At 36.4% G+C, this 18,935-nt stretch overlaps 1 protein-coding gene across 1 annotated transcript in view; it reads left to right on the forward strand.

The window, feature by feature from the left end:
- The window catches only part of LOC122793251, a 234,987-nt gene that overhangs the window by 94,823 nt on the left and 121,229 nt on the right, over positions 1-18,935 (forward strand). Inside the window, exon 4 of the mRNA XM_044061105.1 lies at positions 6,605-6,658. Within this exon, the coding sequence (XP_043917040.1) occupies positions 6,605-6,658 (54 nt within the window). The remainder of the gene's footprint in view (positions 1-6,604; positions 6,659-18,935) is intronic.

Here is an 18,935-nt window from a genome sequence, read left to right on the forward strand (position 1 = left end):
TAAATAAAGCAACTGAGTTAGATACTAACTGTGATGTTTTACTTTCATCAGATAGTGAAACAGAAAGTGAAGAAAGTTTTATTCATGTGCATCGGGTAGTGAAGATGAAAATAATGCTTATGACTTATTAAATACACATATGCTTAAAGATAATAACTATTTTTACCTCCATGTAAAAATTCTAATATAGTACGTTTGAATCTTTACTGAATACAATGTTAGAAAAGGAAATAGAGAGCTTTATGAATAAAAAGCATACTTATAATCTAACAAAATTGGAATGGGAAAAGCTGCAACAACTGAGTAAAACTGCAATATAGTCTTTAAACAAGCAGACAAAGGGGAAAATTAGTTATATTAAACTCTCATGATTATTATAGTATGTGTATGCAACATCTAGATAACAACAATGTATATTGTAAAACTAACATTAATCAGCTATGTCAAGCAGAAAAGATTTTGAAAAATTATTACAGAAAGGTGTGAGATTACACTATCTAAGTCAAATGGATATAAATAGAAAAATAAATGTAAAGAACAGAAAAATTGCAAAATTCTTTTGCCTACCTAAAATTCATAAAGATCTGAACCGACCACCTGGTCGGCCTATTGTGTCAGCTTTTGGATATTTTACTTATAATCTTTGCACCATGTTACATGAAATATTGATAAAGAAAGTTCTGTTGTTACCTTCTTATATACAAGATTCATATGATTTTCTAAGGAAAATAAAAGATATATATTGGGGTGAAAATATGTACTTTATTACGGTGGATGTAGAGAGCCTCTACACCAATATTTCCCATATTTTGGGCTTGGAAGCTATAAAATTCTTTTGAATGATAGTCCTAAAACATATTATGTCCTGGAACTGGTAGAATTTTGCTTGAAAAATAATTTTTTGAATTTAATGGCACTGTTTATAGACAAGTTACAGGTACTGCTATGGGGCAGCGTTGCACCAGCCTATGCTAACCTGTTTATGGGGCTATTTGAAAATGAACACCTGTATAGGTTGCCTTTCTTTCAAAATAATGTTCTAAGGTATTTTAGATTTATTGATGACCTAATTTTCATTTGTCATGGGGATTGGGATACATCAGATAACTTCATTGATGAATTAAATAATAACAGATTTGGTATAAAATTTAGTGACATACAAAAGGGAAACCAGGTTAATTTCTTGGATATTTAGCTTAGGGGCAATAATGGCTTTCCCATATATACTAGTATTCATAGAAAATTTGATGAAATAAGCTGGAAAATGTGGGGAGATAGTTGCCATCCCCATACGTTGTCAGCCATCCCCTATGGGGAATTTTGAGAATAAAAGACTCAATTCTGATATTGATATGGCCTTTAGGAGGCCTATAAAGTGGCCGAGATATTCAAAACTAGAGGGTATAACCCAGATGATGTAGAAAATAGCTTGCATAGAGCCTTTAAACAGAGTAAGGGCACTATTAGACAAAATAACTATGAAAGTAGTAATAAATATGGGACTGAACAGGAGAGAATGTTTTTGTTACAAAGTACACTAACTTCTCTATGATTGGTAATAAAATCATTATGGAATATTGGAATTTTATTAAAAAGATATAACATCACTGAAAAATATAAAATTAATGACATCATATAGAAAGGGAAAAATATACAGGACTTTCTGATACACAGCATTTATAAAAAGCCTTGTACTAATGAATTAAATGTTGTGAAGAATTTGGGAACATTCCTTGTGGAAAATGTGCTATATGTAAACATGTTGTAAATGAAGTGAATAAAATAAATGGCAAAATTTTTGATACAAAGGCAAATATACATGTATGAGCAAAGGTGTTGTGTATGTCATATTCTGTGATTGTAACAAATACTATATTGGAGAAACAAAAAGAATGCTAGCAGATAGGATAAAAGAACATATTAGAGATGTTAAAAATAATAAAATTACTAGTCCTATTGCTGAGCATTTTAACTCAGTACACCATGGAAATATTGAGAATATAAAAGTGTCTGTTCTGGAACATGTTCCATTATATTATAATGATGTTGATAGGCAAAAAATATGTTAAGACAAAAGGAATGCATTTTGATTATGAAATTTGGGACTTTGCATCCACATGGAATGAACAGAGAATGTAACTGGCAATGTCTTGTTTAAGACTGTGACTTTAAATATATTTAAGCTATGTGATTTGATAGTTTAATTATGTAATTGATTGATTACTTGTTTTTTGTATATATTGCAAGTGTTTTATGAGTTTTACTGTTTTACTCTGTAAAGGCTGTTGGCGAGGCTAGAGAAGGAACTGTTCAACGAAATAAATTTTATTGGAAGGTAGAGCTGGGACTCACTGATAGTCTTTGTTGTTTATATATATACATCTTGCTTGCTGTTGTTTTAATAATGCTATAATCTTTAATCTTATTTTAAAAACTGACAATTTAATATATCACAGGAGATTGCCAACTTACATTATTAAAATAAAAGGATTCAATGATTGGTATGTTAAAGAGATCAAAAAATTCCTAGAAATAAACATGAATAGTTGATATTGTCCTGTGGGAGTCACTAAAGGCTTACTTAAATGGAAGAGTTACAAGCTGCTATATTACTAATATAAGAGAATGGGAGAAATAATTGAATACACTACAGGCCAAAATAAATACACTAAAGTTAAATATAAAACCAAAAGACATTATCAGTCAGTCTGAACTTAAAAACTTAAATACAAAATATGTTGAAATTCTAAATCATAAAGTTGCAATAAACCTGGAAAAAGTTAAACTGCAGGCATATTCAGTAAACCCTTTAAGCTTGCATAAACTTCCTCTTAGATCAAAGAAAACGAATAAGCTAAATCATATCAAAGAAATTATAACACATAAATAATAAAAAAAGAGAAGAACAGATATTAAAGGTATTCATGAGGGCTTTAAAATAGTTTATTAAAATATAAATAACAATATAAATAACCTAGATAATGCTGATATTGTTGAAAGTTTTTAAGGGAAAATATAGATAATAAAAAAACAAGCGAACAAATAAAAACAATTGATATACCATTCACTTTAACAGAAATAAAAGATCAAATAAAAAAGTTAAAAAATAATAGGGTGCCAGGCTTAGATGATTTTATACCAGAACTATATAAAATACTACTAGATTATGTATTTAAAATATTAGATAAGGTCTATAGAGAAATAAAATGACTGCTGAATTTGCCCCATCATGCAAATAGTCCCTTAAATCACCTATTTTAAAATAAGATAAGCATCCTGCAAAGTATTCATCATACAGATCCATTTTACTTTTAAATGTGGACTATCAGAGTTCATGTCCATTTTATTTTAAATAGATAAGTTCAGTATAATATAGTAAGAATGCAGGCATTAATAGACTATGAAAATAAAAATAAAAAAATAACTTTCTGTCATTAGTCTTGATTTACGTAATGCTTTTGCCTCAGTTAATTTGTCTTACCTGTTTAAAAAACTTAAATTGTATAATTTATCATCTGAGCTAATTGCAATCTGTTTAAAACACTTAAATTGCATAATTTCTCACCTGAGCTAATTGCATTAATTTCTAAGTTATACAATAACTCTTGTGCTTATGTTAAAATAGGTTATTTTCTTTCTAATTCCTTTAAATTACAAAAATAGACAAAGCAAGCTTGTTCATTATCACCCTTTACTTTCTGCATTAGCTATAGAGCCCTTTGCTAATAGTATTAGATCCAATAAGAACATTCATGGTACCAAAATAAAAGAAGATTTTGAACTAAAGATTCAATTCAACTCTTTGCTGATGATAATTTACTAACAATAGAAATATAGAAAATTCATTAGAACATATAATTGGTTCTATGAGTTAGATTGAAGAAATCTCAGACTTAAGATTTAATCATAATAACACAAGTACATTAATAATTAATACAAAAATTCATACAAAATATTTTAACTTCAATTAGAATAGCAATCAAATGACATACTATGGTATAACCATTATGTCTAATAGTAAAGAAAGGATACAAATAAACTTACAACAGGTTGTTAATAAACTGTTAAGTTTCTTTACAAATTGGAACAATGTCTTTTTTGCCATGGAAGAATGATTAATGCTTATTAAGACATGGATTCTTCCTAAATTATTGTTTCTTGTACCATCTTTAGTACTATCTCCACCAAAAAATTGATGAAGAAGATAAATAATATTCTACTTAATCTTTTTAGCATCCAAATAACCAAGAATTTCCTTTGATTGGCACAGAAAAGGTTGGGATAATTTGTGGAATAAGATTCCCTGATATTCACTTGTATGGTACTTCAACAACTGTAAAAGTTATAGTATTGTGGATAAATTCATTCTTATGATTCAAAATGGAAACAAACACATCAAGAAATATTATTAGTAAATAATACATATATCACACTCAGTCATAAACAATTAGTCCCTAATAGTTTCATCTGGTTATTAGATGATTTTTGAGTAAAATTGATTGCACCTTCTTTTCAAATTCCCTATTTAAATAACATCATTACCTCTTTCCAAGAATTCACATATTCTAACCATTGTATTAAAGACAAAAGACATAATCCTTTTTAAGTTTCCAATTGCATATACAAATGACTGCTTAGAAATGTATAACTTCAACAAAATGATAGCGTTGAAGCAACAAAGTCTTAAATGGTACTGATATATGTATATGTGTGTATATATATATATATATATATATATATATATATATATATATATATATATATGGGTCCAGGACTAATGCTCGAGCGGCCGTTTCACCAAATATGAAACGGCCGGGCATACTTACACGAAAGTGCTTTTCACCGAAGAAGCATTTTCGCATAAGTATGCCTGTTGTGGAGATCACACTACAGTGAGGATAAGGGAAAATTCCCTTTTCCCCACTGTAATGCAACCTCAGAGTGATAATATAAACGTAGAGGGTTGTGAGGGGTGCAGTGGGTCTTGCCCCCTTGCAAAAACATAAATGTAATGTTTATTTTATTTTTTTTAACACACTTTAACAAAAGTACTTTTTCTTTGAAAGCACTTTCGTTAAAGTGTGTTCAGTGATAGTGGATTCGGACTGTTGAATTTTCGTTCAATAGTCCTAGATATATATATATATATATATATATATATATATATATATATATATATATATATATATGTATACTGTTGAAAAATTAAGGTCCAAATACAATCAAAATTCTGAGGACTAGTTAATTTTACAAATATTTAGAGCCTTTTTGAACACAGATTTAAATAAGATATTTAACTTAGATGAGAAACTGTTCCCCAAATTATTGGAATTCTTAATAAATAATAATAATGCAATGAAAAACAAATCATATTTATCATAAATTTATACAAATCTTAACTTATATTTCACATATTTAGACAATTCCTATTGAAAATATTCCTCAAAAATAATAATGAAGACTTATCTGAAGAATACAAGAAAATGATATTAAAATCTACAGATAAAGCCAAATATTTATTATATAGGAAATTTTTCACTTGGAAATTCTTATACAGAGCTTTTGGCACTCCTGACAAAATTACAATTATGTAGAAGTCAAACAGAATTAAATGCTGGACTTGTCATTCTGAAATAATAGTTGATTGGATGAATATGGTATATAAAATTGAAGTCCTCTCCTCTTTTTAGAAAAAAAAATAATAACTTCATTCAAACTCTATGGTCAGGTAGATGTAATATGTCTAAATATTTAGTTTTATTTAATGCTTTGATTCGTGCGATAATTCCAAAAACCCAAGTGCTTCTTCTTTGGTCTATTCTTGCTACAGTTCGAAAAGTAATTACTAAAAACTCAAAAAGTAAAGTTACTGAATCTAGTGTTGAATTCATTAGTATGGAAAATTGTTAGCAGTAGTGAATTGCATATTATAAAGATGAGAACTTCTCATATTATATATTCATATAAATCTTGGCTTAAACTTAAAGACATGCTTGAAAATATTTATTGTTGTTGATATGTACAACTTTGATGTATTCATCAACTGTGGACCTATATAAATATTTATTTGTTTTATAACTGATTTGTTTAGCTATTGTTTTAAAACCAAATAAAAAATGTAAAAAGGCACCTAGGTAGTCAAATATATTTATTGTTTCAACTGCACCCCCTTATGAAGGCTAACTGCTCCAGTCTGAATGGTACTGTGCTGAAATTTATAAAGAGGCCACATTATAGTACAAAAGAACCATACTGCGTTTATTGTATTTTTCTGTTTTCTAATTATATTATCTTGCACATTAAAATAATCATAGTGTGTGTGTGTGGGGGGGTTGATATGATGATATGATTTCATGCAGTAAACTGCTCAGAAGCCAAGTAGTTAGGCATTTTTAATTGTATTCCTTTTAAAGTATATTTCAATTTTAAGAAATCTTTTTGCTTTAGTTACATCAATATTTTTTCTACTAACTATTCTCTACTACGTTACATATCATTGTAAATTATTTAAGAAATTGCTAATAAGAAAATATCACATTAAATGTATTAGAAAGCTAAAGAGTTACATTTTAAATTTATTTCTATAACATTTTCCCTTTTTTAGAATATGGGGGCTTATGGCTTTTATGGAAGTCCCTTCAATATGCCACAAGGGCAGGTAAGCATATTTTTCTTATTGTAAACTTAAAACAATGCAGTTTTAGTAACATGGCTTTTACTAAATGAAAAGGTAATGACCTTTTTCTAATTCCACAATTTTACACTGTGTTTATGAAAATAATGTTGCAATTACATTGTGAGAAAATTATCCATCGTGCTCCTACACAGGGTATTGCTTATTACAAACCAGAAATGGATACTAGTTTTATAAATATTCATTTCTCTAATCAAGGGGGATCAGTGGGTGTGCACAGTGCAAATATCAGGCATGCATTCTAATGATGTACCCCTTTGCATTCTATCTCTCTCTCTCAATATATATATATATATATATATATATATATATATATATATATATATATATATATATACATACATACATATATACATACAAGTATAGATACCATACATACATACATACAAGGATAGATACAGATATAGATACTGGACCATTTTCACTCATAATTGCCCTAATGGCAACAATGAGCACACAGCAGTATCTATCTATCTATCTATCTATCTATCTATCTATCTATATATGTATGGGTCTAGGACATTTCACCAAAAGCACATTTCACCTAAACACAAATGACTGAACACAAATCATTGAAAGCACAATTCACCTAAAACTCAATTCACCGAAACACATTTCACCTAAAGTTTGAGATGGCCTTGTCCCCACTGTAGTGCGACCCTGGAGTTAGTATATATAGTAGGTGGGGGTGTGGGGGGCACCGCTCCCCACATTGGGGGATGTGGGGGGCGTGTCCCCCAGATATTTTAAGTAGATATCATGTTTGGAAAAGAGTAATATATTGAAATTGCAAGTATCCATGTACATAGTTCAAAATATTTAACATATGTGGGGGCTACACCCACCACATTTGTTAACCAGGTTAGTCTGACTGGGCAGAATGCCCTTTTTCAGCAGAGACCTGAGGAGAAACGTTCCATTACAAAAGTTATAAATACAGTGAGAAATTCAACCATTAGAGGAATGAATGTTTAGTCATTATACTGTACATACTACACACTAAAACAAATACATCAGGCAAAATATGAGACGTGCAAGTAATATCATAGGAACATTATAGACTAAATTATGATGACATAGATTCAAGACATTGTATGGCACAAAAAAGTCAGCTTCAGAGCTCTATCATTGTTAAGCAATAAGAGAGCTTAGAGTCTTCAGGAGTAGCTTGGAGAGCTGACTGATTGGTTGGCAGTTAGTGTTGAAGGAAATAGGATAAGAAGCTACAGTTGCTCAGCAGTTAAGGTAATAAGATGAGGGGTCTTAGCAGTTAAGAGAGAGGCAAGGAGGTGATATTCAGGTAGGGTCATTGCAAGAGCAGAGGTTTGCAGGAATTCCTTTAAAGCTGATTTAAGCCTGTAGGTATTGTTAAGTGTGCGTGTATGGGGAGGATGTTTGCTCCAGGCAGAGGTGACTGAGTGGCTGTAAAGTATTTTACCAATGGATTTGTTAGGTTTGGAAATATACAACAAGAGTTGGTCAGAGCTATATAGATCACATTTGGGGATATAGGGAAAGATAAGGTTTGCCAGAGATGGACAAGCTAGGGGTTGAAGGATAGAGTGGGTCAGGTGGAGTTGTGGCAGGAGGAGTTGGTGCTGAAGTTCAATCCAGTGAAGTAATTTTAGGGAAAGACAGTGGTGCATTTGATAAGGGAGATTATTGGCAAATCTGGCTATTTTATTATAGGCAAGTTCAAGTTTTGTAGTCAGGTTCTTTTGGAGGTGGGTAAATATTGGGGCAGCATAGAGTAGGGTGGGAAGTAGGTAAGCTTGAGTTAAGGACAGTTTATATTCTGGAGTTAGGAATTTTTTGTTCCTGTACAGTAGTCCGACTTTTTGGTGTGTCTTTTTAATACAGTTATTGATGTGAATATCAAATTTCAGTTCATCATCTACATAAACTCTGAGGAGTTTAGTATGATATTTTACTTTGATAGAAGTGTTATTTAGAGAGGAGACAGAGAAGGATGATTTGAGGTGTTGGAGAGATTTAGGAAGGAAGAGTAGTTTAGTTTTGTTAGTGTTAAGCAGTAGGTGATAAGTAGTGAGCCATTTTTCAACAGAATGCAGGGATTCTTGAGTGAGGGTGAGTAGGTGAGGAAGATTGTCAGATGTGTAGATGATAGCTGAGTCATCAGTATATTGAATCAGGGTGGAGAGTGGGCAGGAATGGTAGAGATTGTTAGTAAAGATATTGAATAAGAGGGGACCCAGGATGGAGCCTTGGCAAACCCCAATTTGAACAGAGAGGAAAGGGGAGGTAGCAGATAGCCATTTTACAGATTTTAGGTGATCAGACCCCTGACTGGTCCTTCCAGTGCCTGCACTTCTAATTAAAACATGAGTCATCTGCAGCACAGTAAGGGCTTTATCTCTCTGCACAAATAAGGCTAGATCTCAGAAAAATGTCATTTTGATCCAGAAGATGATTCAAATGGGTCAGGATGGTTGGTAAGTAAACCACACCATGCCCTGATGTCCTGCTGTCAGTGGCTTGCTAGTCAAGTGAATCTGATATGTGTTACAGGAAGGTTATGATAACAAGCTACCTAGTGGATAAACACACCTTCAAACACGTTTTGCCCCTCCTAATACAGTGATGGCTAAACTGCAGCAGGTGACTGAGACAGGCTATCTGCCAGGGAGAGGTTGGAGTCCTTCCGCCATGGTAAAGCAGCCCTCCATTTGCCACAGCTGAAACCTGGTTACAGGGGTCAGCTGCAGCTAACCTGCCTGTGTCTTCTTGGCTTCATGACCTACAGAAAGGCAACACAATGGGATGAATAACATTACTGATTATGTCTTACAAAGTTCAAGGAACATAGTACAGCATAGTAGCTAAGTGTCCTACTGACACCACTGTGTCACAAGCCTCAGCCTGCTGCTCTACTAATAAAAAAGGCACAACGGACACAGCTGACTTCCTCTTCAGGTGCAGGTGAGATACAGACTTTGTTGCAAACATACTCTTCCACTTATTCATGCATGACAGTAGATGCATGTTAATGCAGCCACAGCTTCAGAACTAAGCTACAGCTGCATGTACATGTATATGCAAGACAGCTGAAGCTTCACATTGTGCCCAGAGACTCATAACTGTACATCTATGCAGCACCCTTAGAACAACGTAATGACAGATAAGTACAGATACAGACCTCACAGTAGCCTACCTAGTATTATCTAGTACCTGTCAGAGAAAGTAGCCTTTTTAAGGAGTACAGCTCTGAATAACAGAAAGAAAGGTAAAATTACAAAATGAGATGTAGAAGTAACAGCAAATATTATGCCATTCAGGCCATTCCTGACTAAGCTCTGCTTCCTACAACTGGAGATCTTCAGCCTGGAAGTGCCGCAGATCATGATACCAGAACCTGCATTGCTCACTGGCCTGGGGATGCCGGTAGCATTATTAAGCAGCTCAACAAGGTTATACCTTCTGAAATGGACCCTGTTAGTGTTCCAGCAGCTGTATCCTGTATTGACTATGCAACAGTTAGCATTATCTTATGCTCATTGACAAACCAGGCAGGTGCTTTCTAAGAGGCAATAGCATAAGCAGTCATTCCCAGAAATGTCCTGTAAAACAAGATCATAACCTGACATTCCCTTTGAAAATGTGAATTCTGATCCACAAGCAACTCAGCCATGATGAAGTACAGTCTGCAGTAGAGCACAAGCCTGACTAATCTGAGCTGTGCCCTGCCCTCATCAAAATATAGAGATTAAACATATGTGGAATCTAGTTTTGTTCACATATATGCCATGCAAACTGCTATTTATGGCTGGTGTAAGTGAATGATCCACCATGATAAATACCAAACGTAACACTGAACAAAGAGTAGCAGTTCCAAGGTGACATTTAACACAGAAAAGAACATCCAGAAGTCACAGCCCCGTGGAGTAACACAGTGGTCTGCAGTACTGGGGAACGAGCTATATCTCTGTGAAGTACATGTGAGCCTTGGCCTTGGAACTGAGTATACATTAATCTATAATATAACCCCTATGTAATATATGTCATTGCAGATCTACACTGTTAGTGAGGGACAATAACCTACTATCAGAACTGCCTACCTCTATACCTTCCTGACCGCCACAGACATATGTGCTCAGAGCCTGTGATCTGACGATAAATGTGGTGAACCTGTCATGAGTACCCCAACTGCATTCTATGCACTTGCCACCAACACTGCTGCATTTTGTGATTCTGTTTACCAATTGCATTAATGTTGCAGACATCTGTGCCCCAGACATGGTCATGCAGAGGCTGATGAGCACTGCCTATCCCTAACAGACAATGTCCATGAGTCCTGAGTATGTATAGCAGGATGTCATTCTCAGCTTGGCTGAAGTGGATCAACATTTGGTGTCCACTCTCTGTGGCAACAAACTACAGAGCTATGGGATGAGGATAGTTGGGGGTGGCAGTAGGATACCAATTAGTAATGGGGATGCCTATGAGAATAACACACCAAGGTGTGTGCAAGCTGGTGACTGCTGTGTCTGTAGGTGAACATTTAAAACTCCGACATCCACAGTCTGTGATACTAACCATTCACCTGTGTATGTCTGTGAACCTATCTCTGACAGCCACACCAGCTGAACATGTAAACATGTCCATTTCTAAGAGTAGGCTATTGTATCACTGAGGAAACATCAATGACTATACCATATCATATCTTTGGCACCTACTGTGCTCTTATTCCTGTCTACACCAGTTTTAACTGTTCACCTAGAGACAGAGCAGTCACCAGCTTGCACATACCTTGGTGTGTTGTTACCATAGGCACCCCATTACTAACTGGTATCCTACTGCCACCCCCAATATCCTCATCCCATAGCTCTGTAGTTTGTTGTCGCAGAGAGTGGACATCAGATGTTGATCCACTTCAGCCAAGTTGAGAATGACATCCTGCTATACATACTCAGGACTCATGGACATTGTCTGTTAGGGGCAGGCAGTGCTCATCAGCCTCTGCATGACCATGTCTGGGGCATATGTGTCTATGACATTAATGCAATTGGTAAGCAGAATCACAAAATGCAGTGGTGTTGGTGGCCTGCCACTGAGCTAATCAGACATGCCTACCACAAGGCAAACAGCATAACAGCAGAGAAGTCATTCACTGAAAGCCTAATCAATAAGTAGGAGCCCCTAGCATTCCTGCATGGAGATGATGAAAGCATAAGTATCATATCTGTAGTGGAGGACCCACAATCTAGGAGTGGTCAGTTCACATTTATCTCAGAGGAGGCTGCACCTGGTCAGTGACCATAATGGATGGCTATAGAGTAGCCATGCTCCACTTGTTAGAAGGCCTCACATACCACAGCATATTACCTATGGTACATCAGATATGCAGTCACACAGAAATGACAGCAGAGGTGTGTGTCTGTTCTCATTATGCATGCCTTGTACCACTGCCTGCAAGCATAATGTATGGCCTCACACGTAGACCTGGCATTTGGAGTCATTCTCTTCTGCCTTGTATTTTATAATTATAGGCCTGACCACTGCTATGGTGTCACCTTTACACCCTGGGTCAGGAAAACCAGTTGATTGCCAGCACCTAATTAGGGTCTGTCAATAATACCAAGACACTGATCATATCACAGTCAGATGCAAATGGGAAAATGACTTTCTCCCTTATGGGTGGTCCTTCACCCATTGTTGAGGGTGAAGGTATGACCTAACCCACAGCTGAGCTACAGGCTGTATCTCTCTCCTGTGAGGTGACTTACCTGTATCTAAAAGCATCAACAGTGCTCCCTCTATGGTAGCAGCACTAGAGGTGTCCACTATGTTCAGTCTCTATATTCCCATGATAAAGCAGCTTAGCATGGGATTGCTGGAGTGTTCCTGGTATGCAGGTGGTGCCAGAGCATACCTCTCACCCTGCAGACACCAAAAATAGGGAAAAAAGCCTTTTAAAAGTAGGAACATTCAGCTAAAAAGCTAGACATCTAATTGGCATAAAATGTGAATATCAAAGAGCACATAACTCATCCCTCTTTCAGTAGCAACTTGAGATACTAGAGAGAGAAGTGACAAAAAACTGATGGGAAAAAATAGGAACACTCTCAGAGTGTAAAATATGTGGATTTAATGAACTCTCTTACAAAATTCTGCCAAAGAAGGTCATTTATTTTTGCCTCAGAATTGCCACTAGTGTGTTGGCCATGTAGTGTGGTCTTATGGGTACTTGACAGCTTAAAAAATCACATTTGATGAGACAGATTTAAAAAACTTGTGTGACGGGGTAAATTAAGCCTGAAATTAGGTATATACCTCCTAAATAGGAATCCTCTGTGCAGAGTTAAATCAGCCCTGAAAACCAGAAGCATTTCTTCAAAATAGAGACAACTGAGAGGTCTGCACTAGAGTTTGATTAACAAATGTGCGGGGCTAATACCTGGGCACAGTCTGCTGTTACTCATCCCAAAATGGAGCTAACTGGTGTGGTGCCTGGCTTCTGCAGGGATATCATCCATCACTGCCAATACATTGGTGAGACCATGGGGTTTAGGGATGATGGCATGCTATGACTTATAATGATTATAGATGGATACATGGCTTCATATCCACCTCTGTGCAGAGAATAGAGACTTCCACTTTCACTGCCCTAGCCAGCAATATTTCTGTGGTGGGGGACATAACTAGGGGGCTCTCATTGGGAGGCCACTGTAGGTATCTCACTCCACCACCTCACTTTGTGGATGGTGATAACTTCTAGATTGCAGGCAAGGACAGTATTCCAATGGACTTTGTACAGGTCTTGCTTACCTGGTAGCATAACATCCCTGTTACAAAGACCTGTAGTCCCAGATCTGCATGCCAGTGCTCTGTCCCCAGATCAATGTCATTTAGTGAAAGCTCCTCCCAGTCCCATAGTATCACCCCCTCCATGTCATTAGATGATATTACTTATGATATAGACTACCCTTTGCCACACAATCCCTGCCTCTGCCTCCATTCATATACCCCCACCCCACCCAGGTTGTTATGTAGTCATCATTTGTTGTGTCCTTTTTCTAGTGTAAAAGTTATGATGTTGGTGACCCATTGCATTCTCCTGGTGTAGTGTATGTGTCAGGGTGAAATGTCTGAAGCACAATGTGATTTGATCATGTGCTACCCTGAATAGCCTTTAAGTAACACTACAGACATGACCTTTGTGCTGACACTGCACTATCACTGTGCTAATCATGGGCCTATATAACTGGATATAATACTGCTGTTTCACCTGCAGTGTCATTTACTTTGTCAGTTGCTGCTCACTGTCTGTCAGCCTCCCCATCATCACTGCATCAAACTGGTGGATTGGCTTTGACAGAGGCACATGTAGTGATCCAGATGTTCCGATGGACAGCCAGTCATCCTGCTTCCTGATAATCATCTATTGTATCATGCAGCATGTTATTAACATTCTACAATTAGTGGCAGGAGTGTATGGTAGAGACCCCCCCACAAGACATACACAGGTAGAAAATCATGTTTTTAGCAGGTGGAACACATTCAGAGATGTTTCTGATTTCTTCATAGATGGTGATATGTTGATGTTCAGTGAGGCTTCATGTCAGTGTCATCTCCCAGTACTCCTGTGAGTATCATTAATGACCAGAAATACTGTAGGAACATATGAGTGAGGGGAAATCTATGCATTCACTGTCTTTGGCTATATACATATCTATATCTATCTATATTTTTATCTATGTATATAGATAGAGGAATAGATACAGATAGATATATACATATCTACCTATATCTATATCTATATTTTTCTATCTATATATGTATGTGTATATATCTGTTTCCTGCATTTCCAACACATGCTGTCTAGTTGACACTATGGAAGCATTGTCCTCATGTATCATGTTTATGATGATTCTTTCCATGGCCTTCCATATGAGGCTGATAAGACGTATGGGCCTGTAGTTACCCACATCAGTAGTTGGACCTCATTTGTGCAGCGGTATGACTGTAGCCATCTTCCATTCCTTGGGCACCAAACTTGACTGTAGGATTCAGTTGAAAAGTAATTCAAGTGTAACAGAAAGGTCATGTTTCATACTATTTATTAAGCATCCTGAGATGTTATCTGGGCTCATTGATGCAGTGTTTTTGACCTTGGAAAGTGTATTGATGAACTGTTCCCTTGTAATGGTTGGAGGGATTGTGGTATGCAGTATTTCCTTTGAAGATACAGCAGAAACAGTGTGGATACTATTTAAAGCAACAGGTGGTGAAATGTTAAAGAAATACTTAAAAGTAAACTATATGCCAGAGTGGTACCATGTCTCCTTCTCTTCCTGGCCTTCTCTTGTTGACACTCCCTTGCCCATGATGGTTTTTGTTTTTTTTTACTTGAAGTTCATCAAAAACAGTGACAATGACATTCAGCTTCAGAATTCTGAGAATTAAAGAAAAGGTCCTATGAGGAGCATAGCCTTTCAGCTTTGGATATGTTTTCCATAGTACTGTGTAGAGCATTGTCTTATCTTTCATTGTTAGATCATATTGCAATTGTATACCCATACATCTGTTAGTAAGTAGGCTGTCATACAAACAGTTACGGATCTGGGAGATTATGATGAAGATAGCCTTCTGGGACAGTTGGAGGCAGATGACATTTTGCAAAGAAATGCAGTGCTGTTACCTTGGAAAGAGAACATCAATGATCAGAATGAGTTGGAGGGCTTGGTATTTTTGGAAGGCTTATTGTACATCGTGAGAGATGGATCACTAACTGGTGAAATAGGATGTTTTTGCATTGCAGAATGCAGCTGGTGAGATTAGAAGATGGGCGATCTTGCAATAGCACTACTGTTTTTTGTTGTTTTACTTATCACTTTTGACATATCAACTCTCAAAGTATCAAATGACCTTGTTATTTAACTAAACTTAAGAGCCAACTTCAGAAAATGGGCACAGCTTAAAGAACTTACAAATTGGACTTACAGAAGTCACAAAAACACGATCACTACTTAAAACAAAAAAGGACAGATAGACTTTCTGTAAGAAAAAGAAATGAAACATTATTTTAAATACTCCCAAGCAGTAATTCAAAATCCTGTTACTTTATATATATATATATATATATATATATATATATATATATATATATATATATATATATATATATATATCTTAATATTTTTTTTTATTACATTTGATAACTAGGATAGTGGACTGATACCTAATACACCAGTTTTAGCCATCTTAATATCACTTTTTCCAAATACTGTTAGTTAGCTGCAATAAAAGACTGCATCACTTCAAATGAGAACCAGAACAATCCCTTGCACACTTCCTTTACCTAAGCTACATACTGTCATTCTTCCAATAGTATGCTGTGTTAGCTTTTCCCTTTCTGGAATGTACAACTTAGTAGTAGGCATAGGTGTTAGTCTTTACATCATCCTTATCTAAAAATGCAGCCCCATTTCCTGCCAGATCTCAAATATATGTGGACATTTTGGGGTTAGATGGATACTGTTGAAAATGATACGTACCCCATTTTGCATCCATAGTGTGCCCTTTTACAGATCTGGCAAAATGGAAGTACAGTAGAAACCTGAGGGGGAGAAATGTTAAAGGAATGTTTTTAAATAGTTAAAGGACATAGCATGCCCAGAGATCATCTTGGCATTTCCAGATTTTAGTATGGTTTTATAAGTTCATACCGATGGATCAGAGATAAGGGTAGTTCTATTCGCAGGTCTTTGACGGGGAAGACCAGCTTATATGTATTTTTAATCATAAATTAAGTATTCTAGAGCTTATACGTATGTATACATATATGTGTGTGTATGTGTGTGTGTGTGTGTGTGTGTGTGTGTGTGTGTGTGTGTGTGTGTGTGTGTGTGTGTGTGTGTGTGTGTGTGTGTGTGTGTGTGTGTATATATATATAAAAGTTTGTAATGGATAATCTCCAGTGAGTCTGACCAAAAGACAAAACATCAATTCTCAAAACTCATTGGCAATTACCATTAATCATCACTGACATTAACAATAAAAGTAACCTCAAATGTAAACCAAAAGGTTACATTTGTGAGTACCAAAACTAAAAAAAGAAACTTTTACGTGGTATGCTTTGCCACCACACACCCCAACATCAGGGCTCCTCCCCCACACCCCCAGAAATTAATACACTAATTTCAGGGTCACACAAGCTCAAAAAAAGGGGAAAACCCTAGAATTTCATAATGATCAATCTATTGAATTTGATCAACTTCGTTAAATGTGATGAAATGTGCGCAAGGATAAATTAACATGTATGTATATATATATATATATATATATATATATATATATATATATATTTTTTTTTTTTTTTTTTTGTATACATTCATACATGGGTTCCATCCTTATGATCGAATGTGTGCTTAGTTGACAATTTATGATCAGCTAAACAGCTGGTTGACAGGTGACCAAGATCGAACAATTCCCTGTTATTAATAAACTCTACAACAGAAGGAAGAAACTGTTGCAGAAAAGGTGAAGTCCCAAGACTGGAAAAACTCCATTATTAGCCTCAACAAAAAGTTGAGATCCCTCATCAAATCCTCTAAAGGCAGCTATGAAGGCATAATTGTGGTAGACACTAAAAACAATCACAAAGCCTTCTATAGCTATATCAAGAACCTCCACGGCAATACCCAGATTTGCTCTGAGTTGCTGCACAATGGTACCTCCTATACTGAGACAACAGATATTGCCAACACACTGGCCGACAGATTCAGTGCCAACTTTTCCCCTCTCTCCCCCTGGTAAGGACCAATCACAATACTGGAAGAATACCAGGCACCCAGCATTACTGCAGCACAGGTTAAAACTGCATTATCCAAGGCCAAGAATACAGCTTCCATGGGACCCGATAATATTCCTGGCTGTGTTCTGCATAAATTACAAAGCAAACTGGCACCACATCTGTGCACCTTGTTCAGTTACAGCCTCACCTCAGGCTTTGTCCCTACCAAATGGCGCACTGCTACAGTCATCCCTCTCCATAAAGGGGGAGCGACTACAAACCCTGGGAATTTTTGCCCCATTAGCCTGATGGGTCTGATATGTAAAGCTATGGAGTGCATCATCATGGACATGATTAACAAAGATATAGGAAATCTCTAAACTCTAGACCCCACGCAATTTGGCTTTGTGAAAGGGAGATCATGCCTGCTCAACCTGGTTGACTTCTTTGAGTCAGTCACCAGGGCTGCGGATGAAGGTAAGGCAGTGCATACAGCCTACCTCAATCTGGCCAAGGCCTTTGATACCATTCCTCACTCAGGAATTATTGATAAACTCACTAAACACTAGGCATCAACCCCTATATCACTAGGTGGGTTACAAATTTGCTCAGAGATAGAACAGTATGAAGTAGCAGACTCCAAATCAGACTGCCAACCAGTCACAAGTGGAGTCCCACAGGAATTGGTCCTGGGTCCTCTCCTGTTCAGTATCTACTTCTCAGAAGTCCAGGTCAGTACAAAAGGCTCTGGCTGACCAAGTTCACAGATGACTGCAATCTGGGAGCCATTATTAACTCAACAAGTGATGCAGACATCCTACAGAAAGGCCGCACTGAGACCAATGCCTGGTGTCGAAACCATGGCCTTAAGCTTAATCACAAAAAATTAATTGTCATCCCCTTTGATAAAAACTCATTTCCCACTAATTATCACATTGATGGGAGCCCAATGAATACTGAAGGTGTTATAAGAGATCTAGGGAAGCAGGTTGACAGCAACCTCTCCTTCGACCACCACATTGCCACTGTGGTCAGGAAGTCCTTCTATTTGGCACATCTCATTACCAAGGGTTTTGCATCCAGGAAGAAAGAGGTCATTGTCTCTCTCTCTACTCTTCCCTCATTAGACCAATCATCGAGTATAATGCCCCATTTGGCATGTACCTCACTAGACACCTGCAGCAGCTGGAGAGGCCACAGAAGTACTTCATGAAGAGGATCCTAGGCATTAAACACATGTCCTACACAGACAGACTCAAAAGACTCCAGCTATTCTCTGTCTCATATCATCTACTTAGAGGCAATCTCTGCTTGACTTACAAAGCCATGTCTGACCCAGCTCTGTTAGAAATGCTACATCTAAAAAAATCTCAATCCCTCTGCACCACATGCTCCAGAGACCTCAACCTCATTACCACAATCAACAGAACATGCTGAAGGGACAGAGATTGTCCATGTTCTGGAATAGACTTCCCATACATGTCAAGC

Source organism: Protopterus annectens, chromosome 2.part0 (assembly GCF_019279795.1).
Source record: "Protopterus annectens isolate FY-2018-M chromosome 2.part0, PAN1.0, whole genome shotgun sequence".
NCBI lineage: Eukaryota > Metazoa > Chordata > Ceratodontiformes > Protopteridae > Protopterus > Protopterus annectens.